General features: G+C 36.4%; 1 protein-coding gene across 1 annotated transcript in view; it reads left to right on the top strand.

Moving 5' to 3' along the window:
• The window catches only part of LOC115419323 (sarcoplasmic/endoplasmic reticulum calcium ATPase 2), a 39,397-nt gene that overhangs the window by 5,678 nt on the left and 12,537 nt on the right, over positions 1 to 21,182 (top strand). Inside the window, exons 6-13 of the mRNA XM_030134067.1 lie at positions 3,219 to 3,357; positions 14,979 to 15,145; positions 16,768 to 16,923; positions 17,211 to 17,352; positions 17,432 to 17,598; positions 18,853 to 18,941; positions 19,878 to 19,980; positions 20,125 to 20,256. Coding sequence (XP_029989927.1) covers positions 3,219 to 3,357; positions 14,979 to 15,145; positions 16,768 to 16,923; positions 17,211 to 17,352; positions 17,432 to 17,598; positions 18,853 to 18,941; positions 19,878 to 19,980; positions 20,125 to 20,256 — 1,095 coding nt within the window. The remainder of the gene's footprint in view (positions 1 to 3,218; positions 3,358 to 14,978; positions 15,146 to 16,767; positions 16,924 to 17,210; positions 17,353 to 17,431; positions 17,599 to 18,852; positions 18,942 to 19,877; positions 19,981 to 20,124; positions 20,257 to 21,182) is intronic.

The following is a 21,182-nucleotide window of genomic DNA, read 5'->3' as shown; positions in this document are numbered from 1 at the left end:
AATGAGACCCGTTGTGTCTCTTCCTTCAGCTTCTGTCCTCTGTGTTATCGTGTTCTGTTGATGTTGGGATTGTTAAATGGTGTGGGAGTGTTGGCTCTCCTAGACCATCAGGAAGACCACACACTCACAAAGGATAAATTATTTTCATTTATCTCCTAATAAGGTACGCACAGAAATGCTTTTAATGCAGCGATGCCATGTATATAGCAAGCCGAGAGATCAATATCACCATGTTTTGATCCTTGAGTTGAACTGGAGAGTACAGGCGCACGTTAAACAGACCATGGACTGAACAGCATTACATTTGTGTGTTAAAATGATTATTAACGTTTTTGTCATGGGAAAGTTAAATATAAGCTGAGTGTTAATAGAGAGCTGTAATCGTCAGTGACATTAATAACAAGATAATCATGAAAAACAAGTTCTATCTATAGATCACATCCCAGTGTGACATGTAACTGTCACTCATACCAACTATAACTGAAATAATAAATGATCTGAGCATCCACACTGATTGGATGTCATTAAACCACATCGTCTAATCCTTTAACCCTTTCATGCATACTGGTCACTACAGTGGACAGTTATTCTCCATCTGTTCTCTTGTATATTCATGGGTTTTGTTGTTTTGTTTGTTTTTTGCACATATCTTTATTAAAGTTTGAACACATTCCAGATCTTTTCTGATATGAATTGGTAACATTGTGTAGATCTCCTCTGAGCGTAGTAGTTATAGTTCTCACTCAATTTATCAGTAAATATATGTTTCTTCACTTCAGAAATTAAACTCATGATGTCCAGCTGAGTGGACATTTTTGCAACTTCATGAAAAATAGGTTCATGAGAATTTTTTTAATTATTATTATTACTTTTTTGTTTTTAATTTTTTTTTTGTTTGTTTGTTTTACATTTTTTATTTATTTATTTTTTTTAAATTCATTTTATTTATTTTTCATAAGAAATTTTTCAATCACATTGTTTTTTTCATGATTAAAGAGAAATGAAAACACTCAGGGAAAAAAATCTTCATTAAGGTTCTCATAATTTGTGCATGAAAGGGTTAAAAAGTGTTACCATGAATTATGTTAACAACAACACAACAGGACTTAAAACCTGCTGCTCTTTTCTGCTGTTGATTAAAGGTAATTGCTTGATAAGATACGATTTAAGATAAGACTTTATAAATCCTACCATGGGGAATTTTTGCAGTTGACATTAGCAAATACTAAATTAAAGTGCAGGGAAGACAGAAAACAGAAAATACACACATTTGAAACTTTAAATATTAAATAGTCCATGGACAGATGTTAGTCACCCTAAAAACAGGATTACTTTTGTAATTATGCGTTCTTGGCTCATTCTATAGTGGTGGCAAAAAGTCAACAGAATAGACTATAATATGGTTTATCGCAGTTATTTGACAGCCGCAGAATTAACGTGACATGTTGGATGTGATATTCTGTAAATTTAAAGGATTTCTGATTGGCTGTCAGTGTTTCTGTCATTCATCCAATCATTGTGAACACTTTAGAATTTATAGTTCAAGTTCTTTGTATGGACATCCTTTCAGTCAACATTATAACAGAGAATGACAGAATTAAAAAATTATTTTCAACTCCTTGTCACAATACAGATCTACAGTCCACATTACCATTTTAAAAACATCAGCCTTCACCCCGTTACATTGTATTGTTGTGTTAAAAAAAAAAAATGAACACCCACTGTCCTTTGCACCTCGGTTTGAGTGAAGAAAAACTCCCCCAAAAAATATGGTTGAATTTTGTAGTTTTATTAGGATTCTAACAACAACATTTTGAAAGACTTGAGGACTTTTGTAACTAAACGTGGCAGACTAGATTATAAAACATTATAGTAATCATATCTAAATGTAACAAATGCACTAAGAGATTTGGCAGCTGAACTGTGGATGTTTTCAAGTGTAAGCGTTAACCGCCCAAACTAGTGTTCAGCAGTTTTATCTCAGTTCAGAAGTTGGAAATTTTTGTCATATCTCCTGCTTTTCTCATCCTTTGTCGGCCTCATGTCTCACTCTGCGACATCAACGGCTACAGTTTTATAAGCAGGCGTCCATCCACCAAACTGCTGCTACTTTAGTTACATTCTTTACATGTTTGTCATGGAAAAAAAAGACATGTGAGGTCATCTGTCCAATCAGATTAGTACATTCACTGCTATATATACATTATATTAAATCAGGGGTGTCAAACTCAGTTCTTCCAGGGGCTGCATTCGGCCCAATTGGGTCTCAAGTGGGCCAGACCAGTAAAGTAATAGCATCATAATCTATAAATAATGATGACTTTTTCTCTTTTTTTTAGTGCTATAAAAAACGTTAAATTATGAAAATATTTACATTTACAAACTATCCTTTAACAAAAAACATGTGAATAACTTGAAAAAACTGAAATTTGTAAGAAAAATAAGTACAGTTTTAACAATATTATGCCTCAACTTATCATTTATACATGTGCATTACACACAATGTTACGCAAACATTTGGTAACAAGCATAATATTGTTAATAATTTGGAGATTGGAACTAAAATAAAAACAATTTCTCATCCAATTTCTCATTCACCCAGGTCATTGTACTTCTTAGTAGTTCTTCTGGGTTCAACTGGACTAGTTTTGCTTCAAAAGAGCAAAACTAGTCCAGTTGAACCTAGTACCTAGAAAAATGGATTGTTACTGTTTGTAGGTTATTCTGCTATTATTTTACTCTAGATCATATTGGTCTGTATGTGGAACCTGACCTAAAATGAGTTTGACAATCTTCATATTTATCTTAAGTGGAATTTTTGCATTTCACAAATTCATCCCGCGAGCCAGATTGGACCTCTTGGTAGGCTGGTTTTGGCCCCCAGGCCACATGTTTGAGACCCTCTTATCAAATACTTTTGGAAATTACCATGTGAAATTTGTAAGCAGGGCAAAATAACTTCTATGAATTAGTGAAGATCGATCATGATATAAAATCAACAAGTCATGCAGTATTTTGATGGTGTCTAATGAGGGAAAGCTAATACAACACCCAAAATCTGATGACATGTTAACAGGGAAGATCTTAGTATATGACGCAGTATCATTTTCATACACATCAGACCTTTCAGTGAGTCTGTACATAGGTGCGTTGTCTTGATGTTTGTTCTTTCCTTTAATTCACCACCTGTCTGTGTCTTACTGCGTTTTGTCTTTTAGGAGCGAAATGCAGAGAACGCCATCGAGGCTCTGAAGGAGTATGAGCCGGAGATGGGGAAGGTCTATCGACAGGACAAGAAGAGTGTCCAGAGAGTCCGAGCACGAGACATCGTACCTGGAGACATTGTGGAAGTTGCAGGTAAAGAGAACTTTATCTGTATTTTTATTTAATTTAACCTTTATTTAATTTGGGAAGACAGATTAAGACAACATTCTTATTTACAACTGTAGCCTGGCAGAAGACAGGGCCTCATAGTTCCTACTCTACCTCAAAACCCCTGTAAAATCATATTGCAGCCAATGTATAAATCCTGATTAATACAGGAACAATAAATGAATAAAACATCCACACTTAAAGGTCTCTTTTGAGACACAAAGATTCCTGTGTTGTTGTGGTTTCTGTGTGGAGTCACTGCTGAGCAAAGACAAGGGAAAGTGTTCAACAGAGAAGAACCTTTAGCATTAATCTGATGTGTGTCTGTTATGTTTCTATGAGGCTGGAATTCTAAACAGATGGTAGTACATAGTACATGGAGTACATACATCCAGTCCACAGTCTGCAGCCTGTACCAACTGTTCCCAGCAGTTTCACCTAAGTCTCCATGAAATCAACAAATGGTTGATTGGTGCAAGTGTTTTGATAGGACACTTCTTGTGCTACATTTTAACTACACTCCAGTATCTGTTCTAAAGGTGACAAAGAAGTCATGTTCTAAATGATCTTGATGATATTGTAGAGTTTGTCATTTCGCCCAAAAAGATAATTTCATGAATTTTGTGTCCAGTGGATTTGGTCGTCTCTGGGTTTGGTTCATGGGTGGAGCTAACCAATCAGAGGGGGTTTGGCCTCCCTGTGTGTTTCTTGTTTGTACAGGAAATACATTGATCTGCAAAAGCAAATAGAACTTATCCAGCTTCTTGAGGACCCAAACAAATCACTGTCAAATACCTGAGCAATAACGTTAATACTGATAACAACAACAACAATAAGACGAAGAATAGGAATAATTAGAATTGTAGAAAACAAAACAGAGATGGTAAAGTTAAAAATAAAGATGAAAAACGATGTATGATGCTATATAGAAATGTGAACGAGTCAAAATAACAAACCAGCAAATACACAGAAAGACAGAGAAGACCGTAAATGCAACGAAAAGCCAATGTCACATCGCAAAATAAAAGCAATAAAACCAACAGGAACACAAACAATAAAGGTAAATGCAAGAAAAAGTACATAAACGCAGCAGTCCAACACCAGACCTTAGTATAATAAAAAAGTAAAAAAAAACAAACAAAACTTTATTTATGACACATTGCAAAGCAGTGAAGTGCAAAGATAAAATACTCAGCCCAGACTCACATAGAGAATGAAAGAGGAGTAAAAGCAAAGATTAAAAACCATAAATTAAACAGCCGGGATATTAAAGGGGTCATATTTTGCTTAATCCACTTGTATTAGTCTTGGTTCATTTGTTTGTGTGTTTGGACCAAAACAGTTCATAAAGTTTGAATTTGAACCCTCCAGGTGCTGCAAAGCTATCTTTATATTCATTCCGGCAAAAATCGAGTGGATTTCTATAACTTGTTTTAATTCCTTCTTAATTTGTTACGTTTTATAACTAGTTTCGTCATGACATTTGCACATATAAGGTCAAGACTTTTGACAAAAATTTCTCAGAGTACGACATAATTGTTTATCAGGAGCAGCGGTTGTAGTAAAAACTGAAAATATGTCCAAACTTCAAAACAATTACCTAAAATGTTCAGTTGTTGGTTGTATTAATGAACACAAGTGGGGGACAGAGTGCACAGTCAGCAACCTGGAGGGGGTGGGGTCTTGTGCATTTAAAGGGCCAGCGCTCAAAACGACCTTTCCCATGTCATTACTCAAAAATAGGGTTAAAGATGGGCCTGTAACACTGGAGTGGTATCCACGGGACTTTAATGTCAGTCTTTAAAGTTCATATCGCCTATAATTTTGTAAATCTATACCTTGGTGATGTCGCTGTACTAGAACGGAGGGAGGATGCAAAATTATTACTGCTGCTTTTAGCAGCCAGCAAGAAATCTATTACAAGAAGGTGGTTAAACCCAACTCTATCAGCAATAGAAGGTTGGTATGAGATCATCTTGCAAATATTCGAAATGGAAAAAATGACTTACTCTATCAGAATCCAGAGGGATAAATGTTGTCATATTTGGGACAAATGGACCAAGTTTGTATCCTCTAGCCACCTCGAACTTGCATCTCTCCTCTAAAAATGTCCTCTTTTTCATAATCTCCCTGTATTTATCCTTCATTTGATGTTTTTCTGCATAAACACTCGTAATGTTTAAAGAATCCAGAGGTATTGTAACGCTATGATTGTTTTTAAGTGAGAAATACCGAAACTGTAAGCACCCACTTCATATGTTAGTTTTTTTTACACTTTTGTATGAATAAAATAAGAAATATGAAAAGGGCTCTAGTAGATAATATCTGTATGAATGGTAGTGTTGGAGATATTTTGTCACCTTTTTCAATAAAAACAAAATGGAAATTAAAAAAAAAAAAAAAAAGACGATGGGCCTGTAGAGTTTAATTAAGGAAGAATTGTGACCCAAGCGTAGCATTTACAGCAGGGGTCTCAAACATGCGGCCCAGGGGCCAAATGCGGCCCGCCAAAGGTTCCAATCCGGCCCCTGGGATGAATTTACAAAGTGCAAAAATTCCAGTCAAGGCTGTCGAACTAATTTTAGTTCAGGTTCCGCATACAGACCAGTATGATCTACAGTAAAATAATAATAGCATAATAACCTACAAGAAATAATGACTATATATTTTCTTCTTGGTTTGATGCGAAAAAAAAATAAAATAAAATAAAATTACAAAATGCCTGTAAATAACAACTACAAACTTTTGTCTTTGCAAAAAATAACATTAAATTATGAAAATATTTACATTTACAAACTATCCTGCAACAATAAAATGTGAATATATATATATATTATATATATATATAACAAATATGAACAACCTGAAATGTCTAAAGAAAATTAAGCACAATTTTAACAATTTTCTGCCTGTTACTAAGTGTTTAGTGTCTTTGTAGATCTGATCCATAATGCGCATGTAGAAATGATAAGTTGAGGCAGAATATTGTTAAAATTACACTTATTTTTCTTAAGAAATTTCAGTTTTTTTCAGGTTCTTCACCTCGTTTTTGTTTGGATAGTTTATAAAAGTAAGTAGTTTCATAATTTAATGGGGGTTTTTTGCACTAAGACAAAAACAAAAATCTGGAGTTGTCATTATTTCTAGGTTATTTTACTATTATTTTACTGGCCCGGCCCACTGGAGATCAAATCGGGCTGAATGTGGCCCTTGAACTAAAATGAGTTTGAGACCCCTGATTTACAGTTTATGTAGACCACAGGGAAATGTTAAATGCATAATTCCATTTTCAAAAAAGCAAAATATGACTCCTTTAAAGCTTAATACTAAAACAAAGCAAGCATTAACTGCAGCAAACATCACAAATCATAAAGTCTACCATTCAGATCAACATATTTGGAGAAAGTAGTTATATATAAAAACATCACTTAGTTAAAAAAAAAAAGGGAAATGGCTTTTCAGAACACAGGCCGCCTCAGCCTGGCCATCAGCCAGATTTTACTCACCGGCTCGGAATGACCTTTTAAGCCGAGCACCGTGCACAGCATAGATGTTTAGACATGGTTGAAATAACATTATGGCATCTTTGTTTAGTTCTTCCTGGCAAACATCTCAATCTACATGCCTTCCTCTACATCGCTGCCTTCTCCTTTGGCTGCTGTCGTCATGGAAACCCTGTTAGAGACGCACAGGGTCTTAATGGAAAGTATGTGATTGGTTCTCAGAGCCGGGCAGAGGTTTCCGAGTAAAGATTTATGAAGGTTTGACTATGGGATAAGTAGTTTTGTACAGCTGATGATTTGTGCGGGGTTTAATGTAATGACCCAGTGTTTAAATCTGTTGAATCCACTTGTAGTGTTTTAGACGATGGAGTATCTGAATAGTCTTAGTACCTTCTGCTGGTGGATCCATGGCCTTTTTGGTTTAACGTTTAACAGTTGGATGATTCATTTGTAAATTCTCCCGGAGTAAACACACGGAGGTCCGTTGTATGTGCAGAAGAAATGATTCCAGCTGGGTTGCTTAAGCGCTGTCAGCTGTAGTAACACACGCTCGCTCAGATAACCCCGTTTCCTTTCCTTGAGCTGCCTGAAATAGCAGCGGGTGTCTAGAGGATTCAGTGGTTTTCTTACTAGGCCGAGATAAAGCCCTGTGAGTGTGAGAGTGATCCAGTGCCCCTCTGACTGTAGTAAAACTATTTGTCTTCCAGAGCATGGGAACTTGACACAGATCAGAGCTGGAGGCTAGGCTTCTCACTGTTATTGTTTAACCCTGATTTTTTTTTCTACTATTTCAGCCAAACATCAGGCATTAAACACAACTAAGACTGGACAGGATGTTGAAATCAAAGTAATCAAAGTGTCCTCTGGAGGTCTTTTCTTTGTGTTTCTTACGATATAGTAAAAGTGAAGTAAAGTGGAATTTGTCTGGGGCACAGCGCTTTGGTCTGTTTCTGTAATTTTGTCACGACCAATATTTTCTGATATCAGCCAATATTGGTATCGTCATATCAGATGCCTTTTCACCGATGGCAGTGTTAGGTGTTTATCTCTCATGTTATATTAATGTTCTTTAGAGGTCGACCGATACGGGTTTTTCTAAGGCCGATGCCGATTTTTTTAAAAACTTGGTCAGCCGATATCCGATATCTACAGCTGAGTTTTGAGGCCAATGTTTAAGGCCATTTTTTTTTAAAGCACACTGACCATAAGATACAATTAAAACACTCAGATAATTAAGATTTTTATGCAGCAGTATAAATGAAATTATTAATACACACACACATAGGACTCTTTTAGCATTTATTGAACTTCAAGTGCTGCCCACAAAGGTGCCTGGTCAAATATCGTAGAACATTTTACTACTGATCAAATATTGGCTTTAAAAAAAAAAAAATTAAGGCCGATATTGAAAAAAATCAACATATCGGCTGGCAGATATATCAGTCTACCTCTAATGTTATTTCTTCATAAATTTTTATGTTTTCATATGTGTTCATTCACAGATAACGTGATGAAAGACTGAAAGACTTTAAAATAGGAACTATTTTTATATTTAGAATAGAATAGAATAGAATAGAATAGAATAGAATAGATCTTTATTGTCAGTTACAGGAATCATGAAAATCAGTTTAGAAACAACTGCATAAAAACATGACACAAAATACTGAAAAGTATTGGCAATATAGAGAAACCGCAAAGATAAAAAAAATTAAATATACAAATACTACTAAAATACTATTATTGCACTGAGGCAGAGTGAGTATTGCATTGTCCATGAGACTGGGGGGGTACATTTATCTGCTTGTGGGTAAAAATGTTGCTTGAGTCAGTTCTTTCTTTCTTTGTTGAGGAGAATAAATAACAACAAAAAAAAAACAAAAGCAACAGAAAGCAACACTGGCTGCTGACCAAAGTGTCACTTTAAATATCTGTAGAGTCGAACACAAATTGACCTGTTTGTTAATATGACAGTTTGAAGTAAATCCTCACAGACTCTGTTAAAGTTATTAAAAGCACCATGTAATAGTAAAAAAATGACATGACATAGTAATGTTTATACTTCAGCTCTGTGTGTCATAACTTGCTCCATTAGTGGACTTTGTTTTACCTACATAGATGTCATAATTAATGTGTTTGGCAGGTCAGTGTAAAGCTGAAAGAAATCAGGAGGCTAATATGTCAGCTCTGCCTTCCTGTCCTGTGTTTCCCCTGACATGCTCTCATAGCATATAAACACTTGTAAACAGTTTGTGGACTTCTGTACTCATCCTGCAGGGAGAACGCTCCTCTTACATCTGCAGTCGTCTGCCCTTATTTGCATAAAGAAGACATCATGACTGTGTGACTTCCGCTTAGAAACACAAGGGGAACGTATTGAAACAGATGCAGTGAATCGCACTTATTACTTGTCAGAACAACATGTCTTTACTTCTGTGAACTGACTGACAGTTCTGTTGCTTCTGCAGGTCTGTAACTGCAGTCATTTAGTCTGAGGCATGGATGTCAAAGTCATTTGGGTGGGGTGACTTTGTGGAACAGTCTGGAGCAAGAGATAAAGCAAAGTATAAACATAAGTATATTTAAAAAGAAGTATAAAAATTATTCCTTAATACGTATATGGAAGATGAGGGATAAAAATAGTATTGTCCCAAATACCATTTGTGATTTCTTTGAATTAAGAGAGAGTCATTATAATTTCAGAGATCTTTAGATTTGTGAATGGACTAAAGTGAGGACAAATGTAAAGTCTAGATGGACTGGGGTTGTGGATGTGAAATTATGGAATGGATTTGATGATGAATTTGAGTTGTTCACTTCTTTGACAAAGTTTTTAAAAAAAAAAGCCTTAAATTTAAAAGCATTTAGTAATATTGAATTGAGATGGTAGATAAGTTTTTGTTGTTTAGATTGATAGATTTTTTTAGTTTTTTTTTTTTTTTTTTTTTTTTTTTTTCATGGTGTAAATGCTTGATGTACACTTTTAATTTAATGTAAGCAGTGTATCAGGTGAAAAGGATAGGACAAAAAATAAGGTTTTGCTTCTAGCCTATTCCTTTTTTGGTTTTTATGTTTATTATAATTATTGTACTAAATGCAATGATTAATATACAAACCAAAAATAAATTAATTCATTTTAGTTCAGCGGCCACATTCAGCCCAATAAGATCTGAAGTGGGACAGACATAAGATAATAACAACAAAATAATATATAAATCATGTAAACTCCAAACTTTTCTCTATGTTTAGTGGAAAAAGTAAAATTATGTTATGAAAATATTTACATCTCTAAACTATCCTTTAAAAAAATATGAACAACCATGAAAATACTGAAATTTCTTAAGAAAAATAAGTGATAGAATATGTGTGTGTGTGTGTGTGTGTGTGTTTGCTTGCATTTGTGTTTTTTCATGTTCTTATTTCTTTGTTAATATAATACATTTTTTAGACAATTGAAGCACCTGCCTGTCGGCTTTCCCAGTTCTGTTTTAGGTTTCTAAATCTATATCCGTGGGCACAAGCGGTGCTCAGTTAATAAGTTTCATTCCATGTTTTTACCTGGTGTCGAGTACAAGTTGTGTAAATACGCTTTTAGTGCTGCACTATTTCTGCAGGCAGTAAGGTGTTTTGTTTTTGGATATTTGCATCTGTAAGGCTCCATTCTTAACTTCATTATTCAGTAAATCTATGATTAGAATTTCTTTACAGCTCATGTTTTCCCTCAGACCTTCAGATCCCATTTTTAATCAGATTAACATATATTTCTGTTGTTTTTCTTGGTAAATCGAGACTTCCTCTGTGTAGGAAGGCTAGAAGTGATATCTGGGTTCCCCCAAGGAGTGAGGAGACGTGGTATTACATAATAAGAAGCTCCACAGATACTGTAATATACACTGTTTACTGCCGTCTACATCTAATTGGAGTTTATTTTGTAAGCAGGAATTTGTGGCCTTTAGTTCACATTAAGGTAACGAAAACTGGAGATAGCAGAGGTCGAACTGTCGGTACATGGAGCAATAAACGCAAGAATAAAAAAAAACAGAGAATGTAGATGTCAGTTTTACAACCTGAAATTCAGAAATGAGACCGTTTAAGGAAGGTTGTGATTTTAATGGGTTGTGACTGTTTGTTCATTTTCCAGTGTGAGTCATGGTAATGGGAGATGATGTGTCTTATCATGAGCTCTTTGGTTTATTACCTCACTTGGGTTTTTATGGTGTGAAGGCAGCAGGACAGTAAGGGCCAGACATCCTTACGTAACACTGCAGTTTCTCCTGCTACAGTTTGTATTAATCACAGAATACAGTCTAGTAAGTAAATCGTTTGCGGATAAGTAAAGCCAGGGAGAATAAACCAACCTTCGTAGGGGTAAAACGCATAGGAGTCTGTTAGTTATGAGTTCAGTACAGCGAAGATAAAAGCCGCAGAAATCCCAAATGCATAAGGCCTGGTTTCTTTTCATTTATTCTGAACAGACAGTAGTGCCAGTTACAGTTTGTTCCCTCTAGTGTGATAGAGTCGCTTCAGGGTGTAGTCAGTACAGCCTGTAAGAGTAAAATATAAATAGTCATCAGCATGTTTAATGTGTTTCTGCAGCACACTCAACAACTGTTTGACAATGCAGAACCATTACTCACTTTCTATTAGAGCTGCAACCATTAGTCACTTAATCCACGGATTCTCAGTTACTCAGTTAATCTGCAAAAACCTCCCCGAGCTCTTGGATCTACTGCAGAGAGTTGTTCTTCTTCTTCTTTTTTGTAGTCTGTGGTTTATATACAGCGCACAAGCTTTATGCGCATACTCCATGTCATCTTTTCTATTTTTTGCACCATACAGGCCTGGCATTTGTACTACATATACTCAGTGTCAATGAAAACGCAACACTTGAAGATTCTTATATTTTTTTAAATCGATGAGGATTTTTATTCCATAAGCTCTTTGGAATTAATCATAGGCCATTTCTATACAGTAAAAATAAAAAAATCACATCCAAATTTGTTGACAAAAAATAAGGATAAAGAAAGAAACTCAAGGACCCCCAAAACCAAAAGTCACAAAGCGGTCCTGGAGGTGCTGCAGCTCAATGTAGCGATCCTGCTGTGGCGTGGTCACACGTGCTCGTCCAGGGCGAGGTCTGTCTGCAGTTGAGCCAGTTTCTTCATGCCTCTGTTGCATCCTGACTATTGTGGACACATTGTATCCAAAATGGCGCACCACCTGCCGAGCAAAGATTCCGGCCTCCAGGAGCCCCACAGCATGGCATCTGTGGTCATGTGTCAGTCTAGGCATCGCTGAGTTATTGGAAATGATTTTCCTGCTTTTCAGCTTGCCTTTATATACAGAACATGACCACTCCTTAACTGACCACAATTCCTTAAGTTGAGCAGTTCATTGCTGAGCAATGACAAAAACAAGTCTTATGAATGCAGACAAGTTCATTCAACCGTGACAATAGCTCAACCCGTCTCAGGTTGTTAAGAAATTGTCTGGGATTATTTTATACAGGTGAAACTTAAACATATTGATGCAGCTCAGGAACAATAAAACACATTCAAGTGTTGCGTTTTCATTGGCACTGAGTATAGTTTTCAGTGGTTTCATGTGGATGCAAATATTTCCTGAAATGACTGTGTTTACGGAGCACTTTTTTGAAAACGACAGAGAAAAAGATCGGATAGGAAAAGATGTGGTTTCATTTGGACATGGCCTAATACATGTACCATTAGACCATCAAAACCTAACGTAGAAATCTGAAATTACCATTATGTTTATTTGTTGTAGGAGAAATATGTAATTTTTCTTTTTGTATTTGTCGGTTCCGTTTGTATCTGTACACTGCATTGGTGCTCGGGTGAGGGGTGTGTCACTGTGGGTGTGTTGTCCGTGGTTATTTGTAATTGCACTCACCTGGTTTTCGGTGCTGGTGTTTGAACACGGCGTGGAGTCAGCGTCTGGAGGGATATTTTCTGTTGACTATTTTCTGTTGACCTGCACTATGCTAGGTTACACCGTATTACTTCACCTTTATTACCTTTGCACGGATGTCTGTGAGTAGGGGTGTGTATTGGCAAGAATCTGGCAATACGAAACAAATCACAATACTAGGATCACGATACGATATATCACAATATATCGTGATACTGATGAAAAGGCAATTTTTTGTTTGTTTCTTTTTTAAAAATGATTATTCCCTGGAAGAATTGAATTACACCAGAAATCTGCACAAATACTAACCACATTTTTATTTGATCACAACAGAACCTAATGTTATATCACAAAATGTTTCTGTGTTAAAACTTAAATTATGTTTTACAGATATTACAGTTTAAGATCCTGTTCAAATGTTCATATTCTATTAACTAACATAACTAACATCATAACACAATTTTTGTACAATCCCAACAGAGGAACTAACATCTAAATCTCTCAGACAGTAAAAAGTGCTTTTAGGATACTTCAAATAACCATTATTTAATAAAACAGTGTTAAATAATATTAAATAAGATATAAACAATAAAGAAAAACAAAAAACAAAAATGAGCCTCCACCATATCTGCAATTGAATAAATTCCTAAAAAATATTGATACAGTACTTTTTAACCCCTTTAGCCCTATCGGCCTACCCGCGGGCCGAAAAAATGATATTAATATTCATCTACTATAAAAATATAATAAATCAGGACAATGGATGTTTTTTTCAACTTTTTCTCAAAGTTTAGATGCTAATGTTAATAAAAGTACATCAAAAGTGTATTTTAGTGCAAACTTTAATGTTCAAACATGATTTTTAATCTTTGTGGGGTGAAATATACGCTATTAAAAAATCTCCAACATCAACAACTAATTTATGCATATCGTCGTCAATCCAGCCGAAAAAAAAACAGGCGAGGATAAAAAATTCTAATTTCTTTTTTAGTTTGTTACAGTTTACTCAGGCATAGTAATAGATACAATATTTTAGACCAGGGGTCTCAAACTCAGATCCTCGAGGGCCAGTATCCTGCATGTTTTAGATGTTTCCCTCTTCCAACACACCTGATTCAAATGATAAGCCTATCATCAAGCTGTGCAGTAGCCTGATAATGACCGTCAGGTGTGCTGGAAGAGGGAAACATCTAAAACATGCAGGATACCGGCCCTCGAGGATCTGAGTTTGAGACCCCTGTTTTAGACACTGGGAATAGATTCTGTGAGGTCTCTAAATGTCCATAGACACCAAGAACATCCATATGAACCTTATTATTGTGAAGTAATCCTTCATTTACTTTGGGAATGTCTTTTTAGGCGTTTTTCCCCTGAAAATATGGTCAGGGTTAAACAGGTTAATATCGATACAGTATTGTGAAATAAAATGTTGCGATATATTGCAGAACCGATATTTTCTAACACCCCTATCTGTGAGTGGAGTTTTTGCATTGTGAAATAGAAATAAAGGTGTTGAACAGGCTTGCAGCTGAGGGTGGAGTTTGGTGTGCGCGTCACAGTTACCTTCCACGTTTAGCCCACCGCGGCTGATTGTTGTTTTTTTACCTCCGCCAAGGAGGTTATGTTTTTGCCAGGGTTTGTTTGTTTGTTTGTCTGTCTGTCTGTCTGTTTGTCTGTCCATTAGTGTGCAACATAACTCAAAAAGTTATGGACAGATTTTGATGAAATTTTCAGGGTTTGTTGGAAATGGGATAAGGAAGAAATGATTAAATTTTGGTGGTGATCGGGGGTGGGGGGGCCCATTTCCAACAAACCCTGAAAATTTCATCAAAATCTGTCCATAACTTTTTGAGTTATGTTGCACACTAACGGACAGACAGACAGACAGACAGACAGACAGACAGACAAACAAACAAACAAACCCTGGCAAAAACATAACCTCCTTGGCGTGGGGGGGCCCACGGGGGGGGGGCCACTGATCAGCCTTGGCGGAGGTCTGCGATCTCCGAGTGCTTCTAGTTTTGTTTTGTTTTGTTTTGTTTTTGGTTTTTTTTTTTTTTTTTTGTTTTTTTTTTTTTTTTTGGGGGGGGGGGTCTGGTTAGCCACAATATTTGTCTTCATCCATACTCAAAGCAGCACAGGAAAGTGAGTGTTTTGTCTGATCTTTTTTTTTCACAGTTGGCGATAAAGTCCCAGCTGACATCAGGCTGACGTCCATCCGCTCGACCACACTGAGAGTGGACCAGTCCATCCTGACGGGGGAGTCGGTCTCGGTGCTCAAACACACCGACCCAGTGCCCGACCCCAGAGCAGTGAACCAGGACAAGAAGAACATGCTCTTCTCTGTAAGTCACCACGTCACCGTCTTTGTCGCATTTCACACTAACCCACTCCGTAACCGGTGACACTGTGACGTAAAGGGCATGTGTCCTGGGGTGTGAGCCCGAGTCAGAAGGACAGTGAAATATAATTTGAAGGGACAAAGCAGCTGTGCGTTGTGTTATCTCCGTCAGACCTCAAAGGCTGCTGAGTTACCAGGTGGCCTCCAGCACAGCCACTGATGTTTTATTTAGCACCAACACTGACGGGCTGCAGAGCTGCACACCGGCTTTATTGATGCTGTTTATGTGCGTACTACTGGGCTCTGCGTCACCAAGTAAACACAGTATAACCTATTTTAAGGTAATTTGAATAATGGTGAATGCAGAATGTGGCCCCGGTGACATAATTATGTTAAAGGGGTTAAAAGGAACTGAAGTCATTTCACTGACTTTCGAAAACACAGACATTAATGGGGCTGGCCAAGCGGTGACGAATGGACAGCTTTACTACATTTTTGTTTGCCCTTTCACAGCTATTTATGGTAGAAAGATGAATGCTACTTCATTTTGCAGGGAATAATGAGCACTTTTAGATGTGTAAGTGAAAAAAATGTTTTAACCTAATTTTTCTGGCTTAAAAATAGTAAAAACCCCTCGGTAATGGATGGACAGAAAATTAACATCTGTTTTTTACCACTTTATAAAACCTGCCTTAAAGTGCGGTTCTAATTTTCATAAAACTGTAAAATCTTTACTGTTGGTCCTCTAGGGTGTCTGTTCTGCAAAACAGTAAACAGTTTGTATTTTTTCAATATATAAGGGCATAAAATAGCAAGAGTTTTGCTGTTTCAGTAACGTATGGACAAGGGAGAATAATTACAAGTTTCAATTGTTTATTCAGTATATTTATTAGTATATACATAATATCTACAAAGTCAAATACCTGAATAAACTAATTTAATACATTTTAACACATATTTATCTCACTTTATTAGATATTTGTAACCACTGTAAAAAGAGTAGCAAAAGGTTTTTAAATGGACCTTACAACTGATCATAAGTGTAATATAGGTCCAATAGAGGAGGATCACAGTTATGCTTTGAATGGCACTGATGGACAAAGAATATAAACATAAATTTATACTGAATATAATGGCATGTAAGTATTTTCAAAACATTTTTCTAAAAAATAAAGCTTGTGCTGGACACTAGAAGTAATGTACTTTCAAAATATCTAAGTCTTAGTATATTTGGCTGATCATAATGACATGTATGTGAAGGAACAGAAACTGTATTTTATTTTTGTTACACATGGCATAACCTTCCATTCATGTCTCTCCAGCCTCTTGCTTTACATTTGTATTTATTCTTTTTCTTTTTTCTTTTTTTGTGTTTAATGAAAACTCAATAAAGATATTGACCAGAAAAAAAATCTATATAAGTCTTCAAAAGGTGATTTTAAATTTATTTTTTGATCTAGACATTAACCTTCCCTTAGCCAGCCCCAAATGCAAGATGATGTAGTAATTCTATTCAAACCTTAAACAAAAATATCAGTGCATGGCATTGGGTTTAACCGTGTCTCAGAAAATGGAAAGATGCACGTGAAAGTTTCTCTTCAAAGTTTCTTATTATGGTGTGTTCAGGGTACCAACATTGCAGCGGGACGAGCCATCGGGGTCGTCGTAGCGACAGGGGTGCAGACAGAGATCGGTAAAATCCGAGATGAGATGGCCTCCACCGACCCAGAGCGGACACCGCTGCAGCAGAAACTGGACCAGTTTGGAGAGCAGCTGTCTAAGGCAAAGAACTTTAATTCACTGCACATTTTTAATATTTAATAAAAGTTGTTGTGAAAATCTTTTTTTTTCACTTGTTGAACAGATGTTCTACTTTCTAGTTCTCAGTGAAAATATCAGTCATTCAATACAATGACTGAATTTGTATGTACCTTAAATTCAAATATGCACTTTATTCTGTTAAAGACAAACACTATAATAATCTATTTGATCACAGGCTCCATTTATTTTAGGACAGTTATGTGTCTGAATGGTGCGTTGCTAACTCCTCCCTTGTCGTTACCCTGTAGGTGATCAGTGTGATCTGTGTGGCGGTGTGGGCCATCAATGTAGGTCACTTCAACGACCCTGTACATGGAGGCAGCTGGCTCCGTGGAGCGGTGTACTATTTTAAGATCGCTGTGGCGCTGGCAGTAGCTGCCATACCAGAAGGTTAAGCATCCATCAAATTACCCACATATCCATCTTAAGTGTTAAATGTATGTGAACAAGCTCTGCTGTCCTTGCTCAGGGCTTCCAGCGGTCATCACCACATGCCTGGCCCTCGGTACTCGGAGGATGGCCAGGAAGAACGCCATCGTCCGCAGTCTGCCTTCGGTGGAGACGCTGGGTTGCACCTCGGTCATCTGCTCAGACAAGACGGGAACGCTGACCACCAATCAGATGTCCGTCTGCAGGGTGAGGTCACTTGGAGCCAAATCAGTCAAAATTTTCACTTCACCTATAGAAGTCAAGACCACAGTCACCGTTGTTTTGGTCCTCATCTCCCTTCTTTCAGACTGTCCTACCCGGGTGTCTGTGAAACATCTCACTACAGTCTCATTTTCTCAAACAGAGCAGTGCTTGTGCATGCATTAGCAAGTCTATTTATTTATTTATTAACCCATATTTGTAGCTGTAGTGAGTATTTTTGGTAACAGGACTGTGTATGAGTCCTAATAAACTATGATGTAAGTGTTTCTCGTAATGAAGGAACCTGATACGCTGTGAAAAAGCATGAGTCCCTGATGCATTTTTAGTCATTTCTGGACCACAGTGCAACTCTAATGAATAGAAGAAGACATTACTTTAAGCTCTAGATATACAGACACTGGCAGGATCAATTTAACCTATAAAGACCCAAATATCCACATTTAATCAAAACCATCTACTGATCTAAAATGTTTAATATCTATTGATCCACTAATCCTATCAATACATGTAAATAATTGGTGTAAAACACAGTTTGTATCTTTTCATGGTCATCAGATATGACCCATGTAGACGTTCAGAGGCTCCGTAGTGAACGTGGAAACACCGTCATCTTCTACAACATTCATTCACCAGTAAAAATAATGGAGTTTGATAAATGACAGTGGATGGACACACTGGGTTTATGATCAGTCAATGATAGATTTAGTTGAAAAAGTCATTTTTTCTTCAGTTTTCTCCGTTTCGGATACAATAACCCTCAACTTTACTCTGAGCTTTTATGAACATCTACGTGATCAGTAAATTAAATATAGCAAAATACCAGATTATCACAGAAAGCCCAAAATACAGAGGATAATAGTATAATAAATGGTGATAAATCACTTATGAAACATTGAATAGAGAGAAACATTTATTAGGTAACTGTATCAAAAGTATCACTGGGTCTTTATGGGTTAATGCACATTTCAAGGAATTTGGTGCCAGAAAGAAAGATTTAAAATGAAGAAATTTGTGTACTTAGTTATATTGAAATAGTTTTGAAAAATATGATAGTAAAAAAAACCTTTAGTAGACATTATTCAAAGATATGGTTCAGGGTAAGATTTGTCAGTGGAAATTGCTCTGAAATCTCAAATATAAATGCTAATTGGACTAAACTAAACTTGAATGTTGCAAAGTAACATTACTATTGTACTAATATACTAATACTTTGCTACTGACGTGTGTGTGTGTGTGTAGATGTTTGTTGTGGACAGTGTTTCTGGGGATCGCTGCAGCCTCAGCGAGTTCACAGTGACTGGATCTACTTACGCTCCTGAAGGAGAAGTGTGAGTGTCTTTAACCTTTAACCCTTAACCCTAACAGTGCCACTTGTGTTACACTGGGATCAAGTTCTGTGTAACTGTTTAACTGTATAGAACTAAACAAATGAAGCTATTGATGTCAACAAGAGTGTGTTGTCTGAATTCTACATTAACCTGACTGCATTCAGCTTCCTAGTTCTAACCAGGTCCTAATCCATTTCATGGTTTCTCAAGTCTCTCATAATGTGTGTTAAGTGCTAATGCTAACTGCTAATGTTAGACACTGTGTGTATTAGGATGGAAAGTGCAAAGACTAAATTTCCCTACAGGGGTAATAATAAAATAAATAACAATAAAGTGATTTAACCTTTAAAGTCTAAAATGCTAAAGTTTGAATTTTAACACTTTAACATTTTAAGTTTACTTTGCTTCTATCTCACTTTTTTTAATGAATTTTTGGAAAGGAATTTGTCTGGTTTATGAAAACACATAATTTGTATTTTCAGTTTTGCAACTTTTTAAAACTTTCCTTCAATTCACTAAACATTTTATGGAAACACAGCCACTGTATGAGAGTGGAGACCTTAGCATTTATGTGTTGGAGAGCTGGGTAATTGTTTCTGTCAGTGTTACTTTCTACACTTAAATGAGTGCGTCCCAGTTCACCTGAATCTAGAACTTTTAGTGTAAATTCACTTAAGTCACATGAAAAACTTTATTCACTGGTCATCATCCAATATTATTCTCTATCTGGAGTGGTCTCGCTGTAGACCACTATGGATGTAAAATAGGTTTTAAATAGCATGCATTATTGTCTAAAAAACGAAGGAAAGTCCTGTATTTCCACTTGTTTTGCTATTTATTATAAATCTGAGCTGATAGTTTCTGATATAGTTCTGTCACTTATTCCATCTTATGTCTTTATGCCTGTGTTCTGCCTTATCATTCGTTCATCTCTAGTTACAAGGATGGTTCAGTGGTGAAGTGCAGTCAGTATGAAGGCCTGGTGGAGATGGCCTCCATCTGTGCATTGTGCAATGACTCATCACTGGATTACAACGAGGTAACGACTGATGACTGTACAGTGTTTTAGACCTTTACCGTATATGGTCCAGTAATGTTCACAACAGAAATTTAATCCTGGAGTCTAATTTTGTCACAAAATGTGCAGCTACGTATTTCAACGTCTGCTTTGTGTGTATTTCAGGCAAAGGGTTTGTTTGAGAAGGTCGGCGAAGCGACGGAGACTGCCCTCTGCTGTCTGGTGGAGAAAATGAACGTCTTCAACACCGACCTGAGGGGGCTGAGCCCTGCAGAGCGAGCCACCGCCTGCTGCTCGGTAAGTCCGAGAGAAAGGAGACGCCTCAGGAAATGAAGGAAACTGCTGATGTGAAGGACTTAAGGGTCCATTTGGCTTTGACATCTATTATGCAGGAATTCCTGAAGCATTTTGCATGCTTTGTTGTTTACTTCAGTCCATTAAGCCATTTAACCTTTAACCTTTGTTCCTATGTATGATAGTTTTTGACTACGGCATGTGCTAGCTCTGTCTAGCCAACATATTTATTTCTATTAAATTTTATGCATTTGCAAGTTGCCATGTAATATTTGTCTCTTATTTCCTAGCAGATTACAATTAAGTCTTCCACACACAAGGAATGTCTTAAAAAGTCCTCTTTAAATGTTATAAATATTACACATTCAACATAATTAATCTTAAATTTGTATCTGTGAAGTCTTAATTGCCACAGACGTTAATTTATTTTTGAGAGTCTTACTCTTACAAGGGGCCTAACCTACCATTAAAACATGGTTTTTACATTAAACTTAGACTTATCTGTTTAAATGTGAATGATACTAAACACTCAAACATATTTTCTGAGCTGTAAACATAATCATATGACTTTGTTTTAAAGAAACACATTAATGCTGGTGATTAATGTACAGAAAAAACTGACAAATATTTTTTTTTAAAAATCTGAATTTTGTGAGTGAAAATATCTCAACTTATCACTCTGTTTGAAAATCCTTTGTAGCCTCTACACCAATTTCACGATTGTTTTATTACAAATCACCAAATTTGTATTGAAAATCACTATTGCCTCTAATCACAGGTGTTCATTCCACCTGATTCTGACAAACATCATTCATTTTCCAACAAGTTGAACCATTCATAACCACTGGACTCACACGAGCACAGACCTTTTACCTCATAAAACTGATCTGTTAATTTGATTATTCAGTTTTTACCTGAAAAAAAGTGTA

Source organism: Sphaeramia orbicularis, chromosome 1, assembly GCF_902148855.1.
Source record: "Sphaeramia orbicularis chromosome 1, fSphaOr1.1, whole genome shotgun sequence".
Taxonomy (NCBI): domain Eukaryota; kingdom Metazoa; phylum Chordata; class Actinopteri; order Kurtiformes; family Apogonidae; genus Sphaeramia; species Sphaeramia orbicularis.
This window is presented reverse-complemented; position numbering and strand designations above follow the sequence as displayed.